Source organism: Hyla sarda, chromosome 5 (assembly GCF_029499605.1).
Source record: "Hyla sarda isolate aHylSar1 chromosome 5, aHylSar1.hap1, whole genome shotgun sequence".
NCBI lineage: Eukaryota > Metazoa > Chordata > Amphibia > Anura > Hylidae > Hyla > Hyla sarda.
This window is the reverse complement of record NC_079193.1, coordinates 271,319,617-271,341,043: the sequence shown is the minus strand read 5'-3', so window position 1 is coordinate 271,341,043 and position 21,427 is coordinate 271,319,617. Positions and strand designations below refer to the sequence as shown.

General features: G+C 42.7%; 1 protein-coding gene across 2 annotated transcripts in view; it reads left to right on the top strand.

Moving 5' to 3' along the window:
* The first annotated feature begins 12,614 nt into the window (after window positions 1-12,614).
* LAMA3 (laminin subunit alpha 3) overlaps window positions 12,615-21,427 on the top strand; it is a 241,209-nt gene continuing 232,396 nt past the window's right edge. For both annotated transcript variants that reach the window (XM_056521739.1, XM_056521738.1), the window contains exon 1: window positions 12,615-13,252. In XM_056521739.1, coding sequence (XP_056377714.1) covers window positions 12,902-13,252 — 351 coding nt within the window. In that variant the 5' untranslated portion in view covers window positions 12,615-12,901. The remainder of the gene's footprint in view (window positions 13,253-21,427) is intronic.

Genomic DNA, 21,427 nt, shown 5'->3' with positions numbered 1-21,427 from the left:
CACTATTATGCCTCTAATGACCCACACACAGCATGATGCCCCCTTATGTCTCATACTCAATATAATGCCTCCCTTAAAGGGGTACTCCGGTGGAAAACTTTTTTTTTTTTTTTTTAAATCAACTGGTGCCAAAAAGTTAAACAGATTAGTAAATTACTTCTATTAAAAAATCTGAATCCTTCCAGTACTTATTAGCTGCTGAATACTACAGAATAAATTATTTTCTTTTTGGAATACAGTGCTCTCTGCTGACATCTCTATCCATTTTAGGAAATGTCCAGATCAGCATATGTTTGCTATGGGGATTTTTTCCTACTCTTGACAGTTCTTAAAATGGACAGAGATGTCAGCAGAGAGCACTGTGCTCGTAATGTCAGCAGAGAGCTCTGTGTTCCAAAAAGAATTTCCTCTGTAGTATTCAGCAGCTAATAAGTACTGAAAGGATTAAGATTTTTTAATAGAAGTAATTTACAAATCTGTTTAACTTTCTGGCACCAGTTGATTTAAAAAAAAAAAGAAAAGTTTTCCACCGGAGTACCCCTTTAATGCCCTTACAGAGTATTATGCCTCCTTAATGCTCTCACACTGTATAATGCCATCTTACTTTCCTGAGGATGCCAAGAGCATTGAAAAAAAAAAAAAAAAACAACGTAAACAACGATTATCACAACGATAATTGCTGCCAATTTTTCATTTTTTTTTTTTTCAATAAATCGACAAGCCCTAGTAAAAAAGTATACAATTGTATAGGTGTATAACTGTCTTATTATCAGGTTCCTGTGAGACAATGGCAGAGAATAAAGACCCTACCAGTTCTGGTGGTCTTAAGAGATACATTTGCCACTGCTCCCCATACTACTATAGCCAAAGGACCAAAAGGTCTAAAAAACATGTATTATAGCTGCTATAGGGCCAAACAGATAATAGACTTTTACTGTATGGGCTGTAGGATCTTCGGAGATAAGAATAAACATGGAAAAGGGAAGGAATGTGGATGGTAAAAGGGGAGGAATAAACTGAATGTAAAGGAGAAAGACAAAAGGCCTTTTATGATAGAATGCAGAGCGCTAAGAACCTGGTGGGGCCCATCTCAACTTTATTTATGGTTACATTAGGCCCGATAGCATCACATGTTAGAATTCACGAAAAACAGGTATCCTGTTATATACTGTGGCATATCTAATTGGTCTATTTGATTTTAATGGACTAAACCTAGTCTACTAGTGACTGTGTTCGGTCTGCTTCTCGAACATATTAATTTTTTCATTGTGAGACCCAAAAGTGTTGTCTACAAGGCTTCTAATTCCTACAGATAAAAATATCTGTTGGGAAACATACCAGACATGGTCAGTAGTGAACTAGGTTTGGTTTGTTGAAGTCAACAATCCTCAAATTGTATGGTATGTTATAGGTTGCAATACTTTTTTGCTCATATCCCAATGTATCCCACAAAACATGATGCGAATAGTAATTAATGTAACTGTAAAAGACACAAAACAAATCTATTCAACATTCCATCTGTAAAAACAACAATAAAATACAGGTGAACAGTAACATATTGCCACAGTATTCTTCATCTCAAATGTCTCACTAAAGCCAGTGGAGGGTGTTTCACTACTAGGCAGATCTGAACTTCTGTACAGAGAAAATGTAGAAATAATTGTGATAGCCTGGGGGGTGTAGGGTATGGGGAGTGTAGCTGTGTGGTAGTTAAAGGGTGCTTGTTAACCCTTGCTATTCGTGACGCCAGGGTGAGGGCTCCTCAGTAATGCTTGTCCTACCGCCACCCTTCCCAAGAGCGATAGGGAGGTAGAGAATAATAGAATGTCCACAACCGGAGAGTTATCTGAAACAGGTATAACATTTACTGAAGATTTTCTGCAAGCTTCAATAACGGAACAGTCTTTATGCATGCAACTGCTTTCTTTGGAGATTGACAAAGGTTGGGACTTTAGCAATTTAGAGTCTTTAGGTATTATGCGCTGTTCCACTGGATTTAGGGGATTAGTTGCTGTCCAGTAGTCATGCTAGCTTTAGCTGGGGTAGTTTAGAACTCACGGTTTTAGTTCTGCTGAGGCCGGTAGGTTTTTCAGGCCTAGCGTGTCTTTGCAAGTTGTGCAGATCCATCCTGCTAGTCCGGCATCCACGAGAGCAGCAATCCAAGAGAGCGATAATTGGCTACAGCTCCCTTATATGGGCAGGGGCTGGACTAGTGCTATTTGGTCCATACTGATGTCAATCACCATTACAAAGATTTGTGGGTAACACGTGACCAAGGACCTCCTAAGGTCCTCCAACATACCATAGAGGAGATTAACATGGTCACATGACCGAAGGTCCTGCGACACCAAACAAGGTAAGTACTATACATTATCCTAGATATATACTATTATTAAATATATACATATATTAACATTAGATAATTAGACTTAAGGAGAGGCAACTAGGGGCTGTCCCACCCGAGGGACCCTACCTGAGCATATTTACTCTTTGGGGACCTCTACACTAGGTATGGTATGTAACACGATAACGGGACACCACATAATACTGTATCCTCTAAGACAGTGGTCTCCAACCTGCGGACCTGCAGATATTGCAAAACTACAGCTCCCAGCATGCCTGGACAGCCAACGGCTGTCCGGGCATTCTGGGAGTTGTAGTTTTGCAACATCTGGAGGTCCGCAGGTTGGAGACCACTGCTCTAAGAGATGACAGGCATGTGGATACAAAGTCATAGTCTTGTTTAGAAAAATAAAGATACAAGCCTAAACCTGAAACATATGTGCATGCAAAAAGCACATTAAAGGAAAACTATCAGCCTCTTCACCCACACTAAACCCAATACACTGGGTTATAGTGTGGGTGAACAGGAGTCCAAAAAGGGGTCACTGACTGAAATATGTACCTTAGGCCCGGAGATATGTCCCCAGAAGTTCCTCTACTGAATTCAGTAAATTGTTCACAGGGGGCTGGGCTTTATTAACATATGCATTATCTGTGACTCCAGTTTACTAGGATGTGGAGTCACAGACAATGGATATGTAAATTAAAGCAGCGAAGCCTGATCATGTGTATATAGTATTTGTGTGTCGTGTCTAGCACCTACATTTCTCTCACAAATACCTTCTTTCTGTTGCTCACTTGGTTTGTCATTCTGTGGATTGTAGGGGGCGTGTCCTTACACTACATAACTGCTTAGCTTCTTCCCTGAGTCTACTGTTCTGTGCTGGGTATCTTCATCCAATCACTGCAGGCTGCTCTGTAACCCCCTCCTCTTTCTTTTCATGCTGCAGCATGATAGGACAGGAGTGAGCACAGAGGAGTGCTAGTTCCGTTCTCACTTACTGGACTTTGTCCCTGCCTGTGCTTCAGCTTGGACAAAAAAGATGCTGCAGTAGATAGGATTATGTTCAGGATGGTATGGGGACCCTTAGTGGTGTTTTTTTTTTTTTTATAAGCCACGATTTCTGTAAAAAGGAAAACAATCAGTGAAAGTGCCCATTTAATCTTGAATGAACTAATAATCTCATTGCATAGGGCCTGAAGTAATATTGTGGGGGCCATATGGCAGGCAATTATGGATATTTAAAATGTTTTCTTTACCCCTTTTTCTCATTTCCAGTTGGTTTTACCTCTTCTACAATTTTCTCCCAAGCAATCTGTGATGATCTCCGTGCAGATTTTGTTCTCCTTGACCCAGCGTCCAAATCGCAGGAAGATGAAACTGTTATAAACAGCAGTCCGTGAGTTCGGCATCACTGTTTTCCGTATCAAGCTGAGGAAAAAGATCTTACCCTGAAGTTGTCATGGCCTTTATTAGAGGGGTGGTCGCCTAGCGAATGCTGGGTGGACAGGTTTATGCTGGAATCTGATTTAGAGTTTTTTTTTATTTATTGTTATATTTCAGAATTATTTATTTAAAATTATTAAAATTATTATTTAGGGATTATTGGGTTACCCTTTATAAAGGTCTGGGGCATCATTTTACCAAGTAAACTTGTTTGTATGTTATTTGTATTTATTCTTGTATGGGTTATATGGGGATTCAGTGGGCTTACACTCCCAGCACTTTCCAATTTACTATCCCTCCTAATTCGGAAGCATAAACCAAGGAACCCAACCCATATAGGAGTAACGGAACACGTCATGTAATTGCAGAATTGCAGGCCAGGCATTGGTCTAGCTGTCTGCACACTCACTGTGTCACATGCACTTTGTCACTTGCTTCTTGTCACATTTTGCACTCTCACCTTTTGCATGTCATTGCCGTTTATGGCGGCTCTCACAGAGGTTCTGTCATTCACTGATACACTTACATTCTCTTTCACCAATTTTACTCAGCAGTGTTTACACTTACATGGAATCTAGCACAGTAGAGAAGGAAAATCTTCCCAAATAACAGATCCCTACACTGTGCCCTATTTAGCCAATGGCTGTTCGGGCATTCTGAGAGTTGTAGTTTTACAACAGCTGGAGGTCAACAGTTTGGAGACCACTGCCCTATATCCTCCTTCCCTCTTACAGTATATAGTAATACACACAGTGCTGGCTTGTTTTGCCGCCACCCGCTCCAGACAGAATCTCCAGAATTTTCTGTAGTGTGAATGAACCCTGAGGCACAATGGGGTTTATTTATCAATAATGGTCTTGGCTGGATCATTTCTGTTGTTTGTCTGGATGCATTCCTTTTGACGATGTTGCGCCAAATTTAACAAATTGTCGCAGTGGCCATGATAAATTTCACGCAGATCCGCACATCCACTCCCAGATGATTTTCTACTGCCGCTTTCAGGTCATGTCTACCCTGCTTCTGAGGAGCTTGTTTGTCTGTGTGTTTATCTTTATTTGTTTTAGTTTTAATTTTAATTTTTAGGCAAATGAATGTCTAAAAGAAGGTCTGCAAAGAGAGTCTCCCTCACATTTGAGTAGCGGTTTACCTTGCCGCAGGCCAGAAAAAAAAATAAATATAAAAAAACTTTGGTGATCGAGAGACGGATGTTTTAGCTGAACAGGTCTTTTTTTTTTTTTTTTTTTTTTTACCTTTCACCTTTTTTTTTATTATGTTATCATCACTTTGGTGGATATTTTCTTTAAACTTGGGCACTTGGGTTAACAATATTATTGTTTCTTATATCTTTACCATTCTTTTTCTGTACCTTAAAAAATATATATGATTGTCATATGGACAACTGCTTTACTTTTCTTTTGCACATTTTTTTTATTTTTTAACTTTTTATGTCTTTAAGCATTCTTATTCTCTACCTTATCCTCTCTATCTCTCTCTCTCTCTCTCTCTCTCTCTCTCTCCATCTCCTTCTCTCTGGCTGATGATTTTTTTTAGGCAAACAGACAGGAGTAGTACCGTATTTTTCGCCGTATAAGACGCACTTTTTCTTCGCCAAAACTGGGGGGGGAAAGTTGGTGCGTCTTATATGGCGAATACACACCTATCGGGTCGGTCCCTGCCATCAACGGCCGGGACCCGCGGCTAATACAGGACATCACCGATCGCGGTGATGCCCTGTATTAACCCTTCAGACGCGGCGATCAAAGCTGACCACCGCGTCTGAAGCCAAAGTGACACTAACCCAGCTGCTCAGTCGGGCTGTTTGGGACCGCCGCGGTGAAATCGCGGCGTCCCGAACAGCTTACAGGACACCGGGAGGGAACTTACCTGCCTCCTCGGTGTCTGGTCCGGGCCGGGATCCCCTGCAAGGCCGGCGCTCTCCTTCGACGTCATCACATCGTCGCGCATGCCGTCCCATCATCCAATAGGAGCGGCATGCGTAGCGACGTGATGACGGCGACGGAGAGCGTGGATCCCGGGAAAGAAGACGTCCGGAGCGTCGGGGACACCCCGGGGACACGGCGACAGCGATGGAGCGACATCCAGGGCAGCGGTGACGAGCGGTGACGGGTCCGGAGTGGCGGGGACACGTAAGTACTACCTCCTATACCAGTGGTCTTCAACCTGCGGACCTCCAGATGTTGCAAAACTACAGACAGACTGCGGCTGTCCGGGCATGCTTGGAGTTGTAGTTTTGCAACATCTGGAGGTCCGCAGGTTGAAGATCACTGTTGGGTGCAGAATCATTTTTTTCTAGATTTTGCACCTTTAAAATTGGGTGCGTCTTATATGCCGGTGCGTCCTATAGGGCGAAAAATACGGTAATCTTTTTTAGATCTGTTCAGGAGGTGGTCTATATAAAAATTAAAAGCACGCAGTTCTTAAATTTGTGACCACTGCATCCGTCATTTCAAAAAAATGGTCTAGCAGCTCCAGAAAAGTTCCAAAAGACGAATTTTAGAACTAAGAAAAAAAAATGTAGAACAAAGAAAACACAAGAACGCAATGATAAATACCCCCATTGACTCTGATTTACTAAGAGTGTGGGTTTGAATTCCCTACAAGTATTTTTCCACAGTATTTATTAAGGTTTCCCTACATTTGGCTTTTTTTTACACATGCTCTGATCTGTCTGGTTTTCCTCAGCTCAAATCCACCACATTTTCTGTGGAAACCTTAGTAAATATGTTGTGATTTTTTCAAAATGTCAATGACACACCCCTTTTCCTCAGCCACTATGTTGGAATTTTTTTTTAAATGTCAGGGACACCCCCTCTTTTTGGGGACACACTCCCTTTCCCCAAAGGCCACACCCCTTTTTCTGGCTTTCTGAGTAAAATGGAGAGTTGGTCGGGTTTTTACGTTTTTTGGCACTTCTGTCACACATTCAGTAACATAGTAACATAGTTCATAAGGTCGAAAAAAGACCAGAGTCCATCAAGTTCAACCTATAACCCTAATGAGTCCCTACTGAGTTGATATAAATCTAGAATCCATAACCAGCGATGTTATTATTCTCCAAAAATGCATCCAGACCCCTTTTAAATTATTTTACAGAGTTCCCCATGACCACCTCCTCTGGCAGAGAATTCCACAGTCTCACTGCTCTTACAGTAAAGAACCCCCGTCTGTGCTGGTGTAGAAACCTTCTTTCCTCTAGATGTAGAGGATGCCCCCTTGTTAGGGTGCGTTCACACGGAGTAATTCAAGAGGAATTTACTTGAGTAATCTCCTCTGCCCATTGACTTTAATGTTATTTCTGCTGTCCTGTTCACACTGCGGAAATTCTGCTAGCAGAATGCCGACGCTGAATTCCGTTCTGCTTGAAGAAAGAGCATGTTCATTCTTCAAGCGGAATTCGCTAGCAGAAATCAATTGAAGTCAATGGTAAAAAAAAATTCCGCCCGACATCATTTTTGCGCGGAATTCGTGGGCAATTTGCGCAGAATTCGTGCGCAATTTGCGCGGAAATGGCTGAAAAACCCTTCACCTCTTTCTCCCCCATGTCCACGCGCAATTCCGCAATTTCCGCCCGTAAATTTTTCGGCGTGAATTACTCTTCATTTACTCTGTGTGAACGCACCCTTATAGATACAGTCCTGGGTATAAATAGATCATGGGAGAAATCTCTGTACTGTCCCCTGATATATTTATACATAGTTATTAGGTCTCCCCTAAGCCTTATTTTTTCTAAACTAAATAACCCCAATTCTGATAATCTTTCTGGGTACTGTAGTCCTCCCATTCCCTGTATTACTCTGGTTGCCCGTCTTTGAACCCTCTCCAGCTCCACTATATATATTTCTTGTACACTGGTGCCCAGTACTGTACACAGTATTCTATGTGTGGTCTGACTAGTGATTTGTACAGCGGTAGAATTATTTCCTTGTCATGGGCATTGATGCCCCCCATGATTTTATTTGCCTTGGCAGAAGCTGCCCGACACTGGTCACTACAGCTAAATTTACTATTAACTAAGACCCCTAAGTCCTTTTCCACGTTAGTCATCCCAAGTGTTCTCTCATTTAAAACATAATCCCAGACCGCATTTTTCCTCCCCATGTGTATTACCTTACATTTATCTGTGGTGAACCTCATCTGCCACTTCCCAGCCCAAACCTCCAACCTATCCAGATTCATTTGTAACAGTGCACTGTCCTCTATTGTGTTTACCTCTTTACAGAGTTTAGTATCATCTGCAATGGATTGCTACTTTACTATTCAACCCCTTTACAAGGTCATTAATGAATATATTAAATAGAACAGGACCCAGGACTGACCCCTGTGGTACCCCACTAGTAACAGTCACCCAATCAGAATAAGCTCCATTAATAACCACCCTCTGTTTCCTATCACTGAGCCAGTTACTTACCCCCTTACACACATTCTCCCCCAGCCCCATCCTTCTCATTTTATGCACCAATCTTTTATGTGGCACCGTATCAAATGCTTTGGAAAAATTTGACCCCTTTTTAAATATTGGCACCATATTTGCCATGTGGCAGTCCTGAAGAACAGTCCCTGTTACTATAGAGTCCCTGAATATAAAAAAAAAAATAGGGGTCTGTGTATTACATTACTTAATTCCTTTAGAACACCGGGGTGAATGCCATCTGGACCTGGTGAGTTGTCTATTTAGATTTTTTGTAGGCAGCACTGTACTTCTTCCTGGGTTAGACAGGTGACCTGTACTGGGGAGTTTACCTTATCTCACTGTAATTCACCTGGCATTTAAATTTCCTCGATGAATACAGTGGAGAAGAATTTGTTTAATATATTTGCTTTTTCCTGATCCTCGTTTTTAGTTTCTTCCTCATCATTTTTTTAAAGACACAAATTGTGTCTCTCTGGCAGAGACACAATTTGTGGCGCAATGCGCCAAATTTTGGCATACGTACCTAACAAAACCGGTCAGGGCCATTATGTTCAATGGGATTAGGCTGTTCCACTTATACAGCAGAATCTCTGTGGCGGACATTCCGTTGCGGAAATTCCGCAAAATTTAAGGAACTGTCTTTAACATTTGCGGAATAGGGCGTAGAATTTCTGCAGAATTCTGTGTTTTGAGCACACAGAAATTCTTCTCAAATTCTGCAAATCTGCAAAAATTGCAGAACGGAATTTGAGCGGAATTGCACAATTTCCGCCATGTGAACATAACCTAAGGGTCCCTGCACAGGATTTGCATGTGGAAAAGCTGCAATGTATTAAAATTACAGCAACGTGGATGAGATTTTAAAGGGAATCTGTCACCAATTTAATGCTGCATTAAACTGGAGCAGGTATCGCCAGTCTGGGACACTGAATTACACGCTTGGACATTTCAGAGTAGTTTAAAAATGCCATTGGGACTCGGGTAATATTCATGGGGGCGTGTACCCACTGCTGCTCCAATCTTATGCTGACTGTGGTTTAGGCGGCATAAAACTGATGGCAGGTTCTTATACGGAATCTCTCTGACACGCTGCTGAAAAAGAATCCACTGATTTTGATGGGATTCTGCCGGACAGTGCACACGGTGGAATTTCCGATTCCCCGGTCCACAAAAAGAATAGAAAGTTCAGAAATGCATTGCCGTCTATGAGATGGCGCTTTACCGAGCGATCCTAATATCACTTGTGTTTTCCAAGTGGACATTTCGCACTCTGTGAAGATGGCCTTAATCTGCAGATTCTGCTGCGGAAACACTGCAGCAACGTCCACAAGGGTGTCATCGGGGGTCTTCTTAATTTTTGCATATCCCAAAGTAAAATTTGCAACGGTAAATCTACAATTAAATAGACATGATTTGGGATTTTCTTGTGGAGATGCAGCACATTTCCCGCTAACATTCACACCACGTTTTTGCAATACAGTTCCCATATCAGGTTTTTGATGAAAAACGGATTCCTCAAAACCGGACTAAACTGTATCAAAGCGTGTGCATAAATTTTAGCCCGTATACGGTTGAAAAAGTATATTTTTTTTCTTATAAAAGTATACGTTTTTAACTTTTCATTCCATTCGGTGTGCACTGCGCATGTGCAAACTCAAAAACCTTATTGTGCAAACTGGATGGAACGGTACGTACACATGTACAGTGTCCATTTTAGGACACCGTCAGTCGTTTTCCGTAACTCTGTCCCGCGTTGGCAAAACAGTGTCCCGCCTCCTCCCTTGGACCAAACTCCATCAATCGTCAGTCGCAACTTCCTCCTTGCTCATCCTAAACTCCCTCATCCAATACTCCATCATCCCTCAGATGAAAAACCGTCCTGCCGTGTAGCAGAGCCAAGTCAGTGTCGGCTCTCTCTTATACGGGTTCTGCTGTACATGCTATTCAGTGCTATACAGACTCTGTAGAACATGTAGTGTCTGTAGTACACGTGCAAGTTTCACAGTTTCCACTCTGCTATACATGCTGTGCAGCATCGGCTCTACTATGTGACAGGAAGTTGCGTCTGAGGGAGAATCGTATGAAGCATGATGGCATTTTGGAAGAGAGAGTTTCGGATGAGGGAGGAGGGAGTTGTGGCGGAAGGATGACGGCGATAGGTCCGAGGGAGGAGGCGGGGCGCTGTTTCGTCTGACAGGGGATGGACTTGCTGATGACGACTGACAGCGATTGGTCCGAGGGAGGAGGTGGGGCGCTGTTTCGCCTGATGCAGGACAGAGTTACAGCTGACGACTGGCGATGTCCTAAAATAGATGCCGTACATACAGTTCTCTACAGCTCCCATTAAAGGAACCATATACGGTTTCAATACGGTTTTTCACCTGGACAAAAGAAGTGGTAGGCTACGATTTTGGGTACAGGAAAAAAAAAAACATACAAGACGCAAAAAGTACAAGGCCGGATGCATTGTTTGGCACATGGTTTTCAATGGAGAGTCAATGCATACGGTTTTTAATACGGTTCCGTGCGGTTTTCAAATTGAAAACGTATACAGGAACTGTATTGCAAAAACGTAGTGTGTGGAAACTGTATGGCAAAAACGTGGTGTGTGGAAACTGTATGGCAAAAACGTGGTGTATGGAAACTGTATGGCAAAAACGTGGTGTATGGAAACTGTATGGCAAAAACGTGGTGTATGGAAACTGTATGGCAAAAACGTGGTGTGTGGAAACTGTGTGGCAAAAACGTGGTGTGTGGAAACTGTATGGCAAAAACGTGGTGTATGGAAACTGTATGGCAAAAACGTGGTGTATGGAATGGAAACTGTATTGCAAAAACGTGGTGTATGGAAACTGTATGGCAAAAACGAGGTGTGTGGAAACTGTATGGCAAAAACGTGGTGTGTGGAAACTGTATGGCAAAAACGTGGTGTGTGGAAACTGTATGGCAAAAATGTGGTGTATGGAAACTGTATGGCAAAAACGTGGTGTGTGGAAACTGTATGGCAAAAACGTGGTGTGTGGAAACTGTATGGCAAAAACGTGGTGTATGGAATGGAAACTGTATTGCAAAAACGTGGTGTGTGGAAACTGTATGGCAAAAACTTGGTGTGTGGAAACTGTATGGCAAAAACGTAGTGTATGGAAACTGTATGGCAAAAACGTGGTGTGTGGAAACTATGGCAAAAACGTGGTGTATGGAAACTGTATGGCAAAAACGTGGTGTGTGGAAACTGTATGGCAAAAACGTGGTGTATGGAAACTGTATGGCAAAAACGTGGTGTGTGGAAACTGTATGGCAAAAACGTGGTGTGTGGAAACTGTATGGCAAAAACGTGGTGTGTGGAAACTGTGTGGCAAAAACGTGGTGTGTGGAAACTGTATGGCAAAAACGTGGTGTATGGAATGGAAACTGTATTGCAAAAACGTGGTGTGTGGAAACTGTATGGCAAAAACGTGGTGTATAGAATGGAAACTGTATTGCAAAAACGTAGTGTATGGAAACTGTATGGCAAAAACGTGGTGTGTGGAAACTATGGCAAAAACGTGGTGTATGGAAACTGTATGGCAAAAACGTGGTGTGTGGAAACTGTGTGGCAAAAACGTGGTGTGTGGAAACTGTATGGCAAAAACGTGGTGTATGGAATGGAAACTGTATTGCAAAAACGTGGTGTGTGGAAACTGTATGGCAAAAACGTGGTGTGTGGAAACTGTATGGCAAAAACGTAGTGTATGGAAACTGTATGGCAAAAACGTGGTGTGTGGAAACTATGGCAAAAACGTGGTGTATGGAAACTGTATGGCAAAAACGTGGTGTGTGGAAACTGTGTGGCAAAAACGTGGTGTATGGAAACTGTATGGCAAAAACGTGGTGTATGGAAACTGTATGGCAAAAACGTGGTGTATGGAAACTATTGCAAAAACGTGGTGTGTGGAAACTGTATGGCAAAAACGTGGTGTATGGAAACTGTATGGCAAAAACGTGGTGTATGGAAACTTTATGGCAAAAACGTGGTGTATGGAAACTGTATGGCAAAAACGTGGTGTATGGAAACTGTATGGCAAAAACGTGGTGTATGGAAACTGTATGGCAAAAACGTGGTGTGTGGAAACTGTATGGCAAAAACGTGGTGTGAATGCAGCATAATCCAAATTATTTCCCTGCAGTGTAAATGCACCCCATAGTCATATATCCGGAGAGTGCTATATGTGGCGCCCCCTCAGGCCTGGAGCAGCATCACACATACATATCAGCGTCTCTGAAGGTTTTCAGGGCTGTGGTGAGATAAAATACACCAATGTTTACAAACCAAGGTTTCTTCAGCTGTTGTGAAACTACAACTCCCAGCATGCCCGGACAGCCTAAGGCTGTCCGGGCATGCTGGGAGTTGTAGTTTTACAGCAGCTGGAGGCACCTCGGTTGGGACACTGAAGTACACGGTGACAGGAGAGCAGGCACATTTCTTCACCTCATGTCCGCCTCTGTCCAGCCTGCTGCGGCTGATAGCAGGGAACAATAGCCTCCTCACCTGGCCATTAGAGAGCAGCCTCCCGGGGCGCCCCCTGTGCTGAAGTACAGCTGGGGGAGTGTCGGGGCTGGGCACACTGGCAGCCGCTTTGTTTTCCTGCGCTGACAGCAGCACGAGATGGCTGCGGGGACACGGACTGCCGTCTAGGAGTATGGTGCTGGGGGCCCGGGGCCGGTCCTGCCCGAGGGGCCACACTATGAGGATTGTTATGGGCTGCGCTTCGTGCTGTGGCTGCTCCAGGGTGGCAGGGGCACTGCTGCTGGCATTGGCGCTTCTGCTCTGCTCCCTGCACGGAGGACGCGGCCAGGAGCTCGGGGGAAGCGGCACCGGATTCAGCCTGCACCCCCCGTCCTTCAACCTGGCTGAGGGAGCCCGGATCACGGCGACAGCGACCTGCGGAGAGGAGGAGAGCCGGGCAGGGGGCACCCAGCCCAGGGTGGACCTGTACTGTAAGCTGGTAGGAGGACCCGTCACATCCTCCACCCAGGGGCACACCATCCAGGTACGGCGGTCACTGCGCTACTACGGGGAACTACTGTCTAATGTGTAATGACACACTCACATCCATACAAAACACTCACATACATTAAGTACACACTCACATCCATACACAACACACTCACATCCATACAAAACACTCACATACATTAAGTACACACTCACATCCATACACAACACACTCACATCCATACAAAACACTCACATACATTAAGTACACACTCACATCCATACAAAACACTCACATACATTAAGTACACACTCACATCCATACACAACACACTCACATCCATACAAAACACTCACATACATTAAGTACACACTCACATCCATACACAACACACTCACATCCATACAAAACACTCACATACATTAAGTACACACTCACATCCATACACAACACACTCACATCCATACAAAACACTCACATACATTAAGTACACACTCACATCCATACACAACACACTCACATCCATACAAAACACTCACATACATTAAGTACACACTCACTTCCATACACAACACACTCACATCCATACAAAACACTCACATACATTAAGTACACACTCACATCCATACACAACACACTCACATCTATACAAAACACTCACATACATTAAGTACACACTCACATCCATACACAACACACTCACATCTATACAAAACACTCACATACATTAAGTACACACTCACTTCCATACACAACACACTCACATCCATACAAAACACTCACATACATTAAGTACACACTCACATCCATACACAACACACTCACATCCATACAAAACACTCACATACATTAAGTACACACTCACATCCATACACAACACACTCACATCCATACAAAACACTCACATACATTAAGTACACACTCACATCCATACAAAACACTCACATACATTAAGTACACACTCACATCCATACACAACACACTCACATCCATACAAAACACTCACATACATTAAGTACACACTCACATCCATACACAACACACTCACATCCATACACAACACACTCACATCCATACAAAACACTCACATACATTAAGTACACACTCACATCCATACACAACACACTCACATCCATACAAAACACTCACATACATTAAGTACACACTCACATCCATACACAACACACTCACATCCATACAAAACACTCACATACATTAAGTACACACTCACATCCATACAAAACACTCACATACATTAAGTACACACTCACATCCATACACAACACACTCACATCCATACAAAACACTCACATACATTAAGTACACACTCACATCCATACACAACACACTCACATCCATACAAAACACTCACATACATTAAGTACACACTCACATCCATACACAACACACTCACATCCATACAAAACACTCACATACATTAAGTACACACTCACATCCATACACAACACACTCACATCCATACAAAACACTCACATACATTAAGTACACACTCACTTCCATACACAACACACTCACATCCATACAAAACACTCACATACATTAAGTACACACTCACATCCATACACAACACACTCACATCTATACAAAACACTCACATACATTAAGTACACACTCACATCCATACACAACACACTCACATCTATACAAAACACTCACATACATTAAGTACACACTCACTTCCATACACAACACACTCACATCCATACAAAACACTCACATACATTAAGTACACACTCACATCCATACACAACACACTCACATCCATACAAAACACTCACATACATTAAGTACACACTCACATCCATACACAACACACTCACATCCATACAAAACACTCACATACATTAAGTACACACTCACATCCATACAAAACACTCACATACATTAAGTACACACTCACATCCATACACAACACACTCACATCCATACAAAACACTCACATACATTAAGTACACACTCACATCCATACACAACACACTCACATCCATACACAACACACTCACATCCATACAAAACACTCACATACATTAAGTACACACTCACATCCATACACAACACACTCACATCCATACAAAACACTCACATACATTAAGTACACACTCACATCCATACACAACACACTCACATCCATACAAAACACTCACATACATTAAGTACACACTCACATCCATACACAACACACTCACATCCATACAAAACACTCACATACATTAAGTACACACTCACATCCATACAAAACACTCACATACATTAAGTACACACTCACATCTATACACAACACACACTCACATCCATACAAAACACACTCACATACATTAAGTACAATCACATCTGTACACAACACACTCACATACATTAAGTACACACTAACATCTATACACAACACACTCACATCCGTACAGTGGACACTAACATCTATACACAACACATACACTCACATCAATATACAACACACACACACTCACATCCATACACAACACACACTCACATCCATACAAAACACACTCACATACATTAAGTACACACTCACATCCATACACAACACACTCACATCCGTACAGTGCACACTAACATCCATACACAACAAATACACTCACCTCAATACACAACACACACAATCATATCCATACACAACACACACATCCTTACGAAACACTCACATACATTAAGTACACACTCACATCCATACAAAATACACTCACATCCGTACAGTACACACTCACATCCATACAAAACACACTCACATCCATACAGTACACACTCAAATCCATACAAAACACACTCACATCCGTACAGTACACACTCACATCCATACAAAACACACTCACATACATTAAGTACACACTCACATCCATACAAAACACACTCACATCTGTACAGTACACACTCACATCCATACAAAACACACTCGCATCCGTACAGTACACAGTCACATCCATACAAAACACACTCACATACATTAAGTACACACTCACATCTATACACAACACACTCACATACAGTGCACACTAACATCCATACACAACACATACACACACTCACATCAATACACAACACACACACTCACATCCATACAAAACACACTCACATCCATACAGTACACACTCAAATCCATACAAAACACACTCACATCCGTACAGTACACACTCACATCCATACAAAACACACTCACATACATTAAGTACACACTCACATCCATACAATACACACTCACATCTGTACAGTACACACTCACATCCATACAAAACACACTCGCATCCGTACAGTACACAGTCACATCCATACAAAACACACTCACATACATTAAGTACACACTCACATCTATACACAACACACTCACATACAGTGCACACTAACATCCATACACAACACATACACACACTCACATCAATACACAACACACACACTCACATCTATACACAACACACTCACATACATTAAGTACACACTCACATCTATACACAACACTCTCACATCCGTACAGTGCACACTAACATACATACACACTCATATCCATACACAACACACACACATCAATACACAACACACACACTCACATCAATACACAACACACACAACATACACACTCACATCTATACACAACACACACACTCACATCAATACACAACACACACACTCACACCTATACACAACACATTCACATATATACAGTACACACTCATATCCATACACAGCACACACATCCATACAGTACACACACACTCACAGCTATTCACAACTCACTTAAACACTCACATCCATAAACAACACACACCCACTCACATCCATACAGTACACACTCATACACACAGTACACACTCACATCCATACCCAGCACACACTCATATCCATACTCTACACACTTACACATCCATACACAAAACACAGTACACACTCACATCCATACACAGTGCACACTCATATCCATACTCCACACACACATCCATACACAAAACACAGCACACACTCACATCCATATACAATACACACTCACATCTATACACTACACGCTTACATTCACATCCATACAGTACACACTCACATCCATACACAGCGCACACTCACATCCATACACAACTCACTTACATCCATCCACTACACACACATCCATACACAACACACTCACTCACACCCATAAACAACACTCACATCCATACACAGCACAAATTCACATCCATATACAACACACACACATTTACATCCATATGCAACACGCAGACTCACATCTATACAGTATACACACATCCATACATAACACACACACACTCACATCCATACACAACACACACTGACAGCCATACACAGCACCCACACATCTGTACACAGAACCCGCTCACTTTCATACACAACATACATCCATACACAACACACACGCACACCCATACACAACACACACAGACCTTCTTACACAACACATAGACTCTGTATATCCATGTGAACTAAAGGAATACAGTCTAAAGTGTAACAGACAGCACCCAAAGGCCTCCTTTCACACTCATTACACACAGACATCAATATATACTCACAAGCAATATACACACATACAGCACACACAGTCCTCACACAAGACATACCCTCTGTATATTCATGTGAACTGTAGGAATACAATCTAATGTAAAAGAAACAAGGATGTCCAGTGCCCGACTCAGGAAGGGTTCTTTATTAATAAAGTGACACGTTTCGGCTTTACTTGAAAGCCCCAGTCATGACTAAGGCTTTCAAGTAAAGCTGAAACGCGTCACTTTAACCGTGTTCCTGTAATGTCTCTCATGGCTTATTAATAAAGAACCGTTCCTGAGTCGGGCACCGGACATCCTTGTTTTCTTCACTGATTTCTGGTCCGTGCGCCCACTTTGGGGTGAGCTGAAACGCACTTTGCTTTCTACAATCTAATGTCTTCCAGAGCACACACAGGCCTCCTCATACCACACCCTCACAGTGAGACACACTCATTATGCACAGACATATACACTTATGACACATAAATAAACACCTACACACACATCATACACTAACATCCATATACACATTATATACATACATTGGGGGAGATTTATCAAAACCTGTGCAGAGGAAGAGTGGTGCAGTTGCCCATAGCAACCAATCAGATTGCTTCTTTCATTTTCCACAGGCCTCTAAAGAGGCCTGTGGAAAATGAAAGAAGCAATCTGATTGGTTGCTATGGGCAACTGCACCACTCTTCCTCTGCACAGGTTTTGATAAATCTCCCCCATTGAATCCAGGGAAGATTGTGCTTATTACCCCATTTATCTAAAAAGTGCAGCAGGGTTACAATCCCACTGTAGGATCTTTCTCAAGCCGAGGAACGGGGTGCTGCTTCCTTTCTACTAGTTGTGGGTTTCCTTTGAACCTTGAGTCGGTTTCTACCTCCTGGACTATATGTCCCCACTCTGTACTGTTCTCCATTAGAATATGTATTATTCTCTTTATAATTCACTGTAAACGTATGTTCACACAGGCAAAACCATCCAATGGGAGTTGTGTTTTTTTAAATGACGTCAGGACGTTTCCACATCAAAAAGCACGGTTATTAGGCGTGAAACTGTTCTTAGAGTTGTGAAACATATCCGCGCGGATTCTGCCTGTGTGAACAGGCCCTAAACTTACTATATATTTTCGATGATTTTCAGGAGGATAGATCTCTTTTTAGGGATCTGTCTTGGTGTCGCCCGTACTAATAGGCTTATAATGCGGGTGACGCTGATTTAAACGGTCTTTACCATTCCTCAGTCTGTGCCCCAGTTGGAGAGCAGAACACTCACCAATTCCGGTAGCAGCGCATGCACAATTGAAAATGTGAGCCGACAGTACGCAAAATCTCTGTGCTCACAAAGATCTCATAGGAGAAGAAAAATTACTATTATAATAGGAATAGAAAAGCAAAACTAATATAAAAAAAAAAAAAAAAAAGTACCACACTTGTCCTTATGCTGCGTGTGGTATACATCAGTGGAACTGAGCTGCAATACCACACACAACCTGAGGACAGGAATGGTGCTGTTTTTCTTTTTTTTTTTTTAAGAAATCAATTCTGTTTTTCTAAACCCGAATACCCCCATTAAAATAGCGGATTCAGGCTGGACGTAACGGTGGACTCTGGGTTAGAGAACGCCCCACGTGCACAAAACCGCTTAATTAGCATATTTACATTTTTTGTTTAAACCTGTGTTAAGCGCCTCTGTTGCAGCTTCTGCCTGAAAATTCTCATCAAATAGTGCAACATTCAATGCCAGGCGCCATGACTTTAAAGGGGTATTCCAACCAAAGACATCTCATCCCTTGTCCAAAGGATAGGGGATAACATCTAATCGCGGGGGCCCACCGCTGGTACCCCTCCCCTCAATCTCTGTGCAGCACCCGTATTCTATGCAGGGCTGCTGCTCCAGTCTCGGAAACCTCTGTGCCGTCACGCCCCCTCCCATAGACATGAATGGAGGGGAAGTGGCGTGACATCACGTCCCAAGTTCCGGAAATACAGAGGTTTATGAGACTGGAGCAGCAGCCCTGCATAGAATGCAGGTGGTGCACAGAGATTGCAGGGGGTCTTAACAGCAGGCCCCCTGCGACCAGACATCTTATCCCCTATCCTTTGGATAGGGAATAAGATGTCTGGTCGCTGGGGGCCTGCCTCTGGGACCCCCCGTGATCTCCGTGCACCACCCGCATTCTGGACAGGGGATAAGATGTCTTTGGCCGGAATACCCCTTTAAAGCCAATAATGTCCTTTGGGCAACATTGGTGTCTGGTGTGCGGATCCACCAACACCAATGAAAAAGTGGATCAACAGAAAATACAATCCAGATTTGAACTCGGCCTAACTTCTTATATTAAACAGGTGCCGCCAAGAGTCCCTGCACCCTCTGAGCAGTCCACCAGACTCCTGTCCATAACAGAATGCGCCATCTATATAGCTTCTGCTCGTGTAGTTACTGCAATGTTGTTGTCACTTCGCTGACTGGCACAGGGCACATAGAGCTGCTTTCTTACAATCATGGTAGAAGTTCTATTCCCAACATAGCTATGACAGAACTATTTTTCAAAAAGTGTATGTTAGGGTTCCAGTATTTCTGACAGCACCAGATTAGGCTCTGTTCACACTACCAATTACAATAGTAATGCAGCGGGGTTTCTGGTACTATGTGGGAATATTGTTAAAGGGTAGCTCCCACCATCCTATTTTTTTTTTTTTTTTGCTAGCCCGTTCCCCCCCCCCCGGCTACGGCACTAGCCCGTTCACTCCTCCCCCCCCACCCCACCCCCCCGCCCCACATACCCCCTTCCCTCATTACACTTGCAGTTACTGCAGAGTCCGGCAGCGGGCGTGCAGGGGCAGCGGCGGCGATGTGCGGGAGGAGCCAGTGGCTCGGGGAGCCAATGCGCTCGCTCCCGCCTGTCTGATTGACAGGCAGGGAGCGAGTACAGCCTAACTGAAAAAGGACTGATTGCCACTCCAAAATCAGTCCTTTTTCAGTGGCCGGTTTTTTAATGTAAATTAAACCTTTTTAATGAAATTTTTTTTATAAAAGTATATTAGTAGTAAAAATAAAGTTGGTGACAGTGCCCATTTAATCTATGGGATTATTGTAGCAGTGCAGTAGGGTTTCTAGTAATCTATGGGATTATTGTAGCAGTGCAGTAGGGTTTCAAGTAATCTATGGGATTATTGTAGCAGTGCAGTAGGGTTTCTAGTAATCTATGGGATTATTGTAGCAGGGCAGTAGGGTTTCAAGTAATCTATGGGATTATTGTAGCAGGGCAGTAGGGTTTCTGGTAATCTATGGGATTATTGTAGCAGGGCAGTAGGGTTTCTAGTAATCTATGGGATTATTGTAGCAGTGCAGTAGGGTTTCAAGTAATCTATGGGATTATTGTAGCAGTGCAGTAGGGTTTCTAGTAATCTATGGGATTATTGTAGCAGGGCAGTAGGGTTTCAAGTAATCTATGGGATTATTGTAGCAGGGCAGTAGGGTTTCTGGTAATCTATGGGATTATTGTAGCAGGGCAGTAGGGTTTCTAGTAATCTATGGTATTATTGTAGCAGTGCAGTAGGGTTTCTGGTAATCTATGGGATTATTGTAGCAGGGCAGTAGGGTTTATAGTAATCTATGGGATTATTGTAGTAGTGCAGTAGGGTTTCTGTTAATCTATGGGATTATTGTAGCAGGGCAGTAGGGTTTATAGTAATCT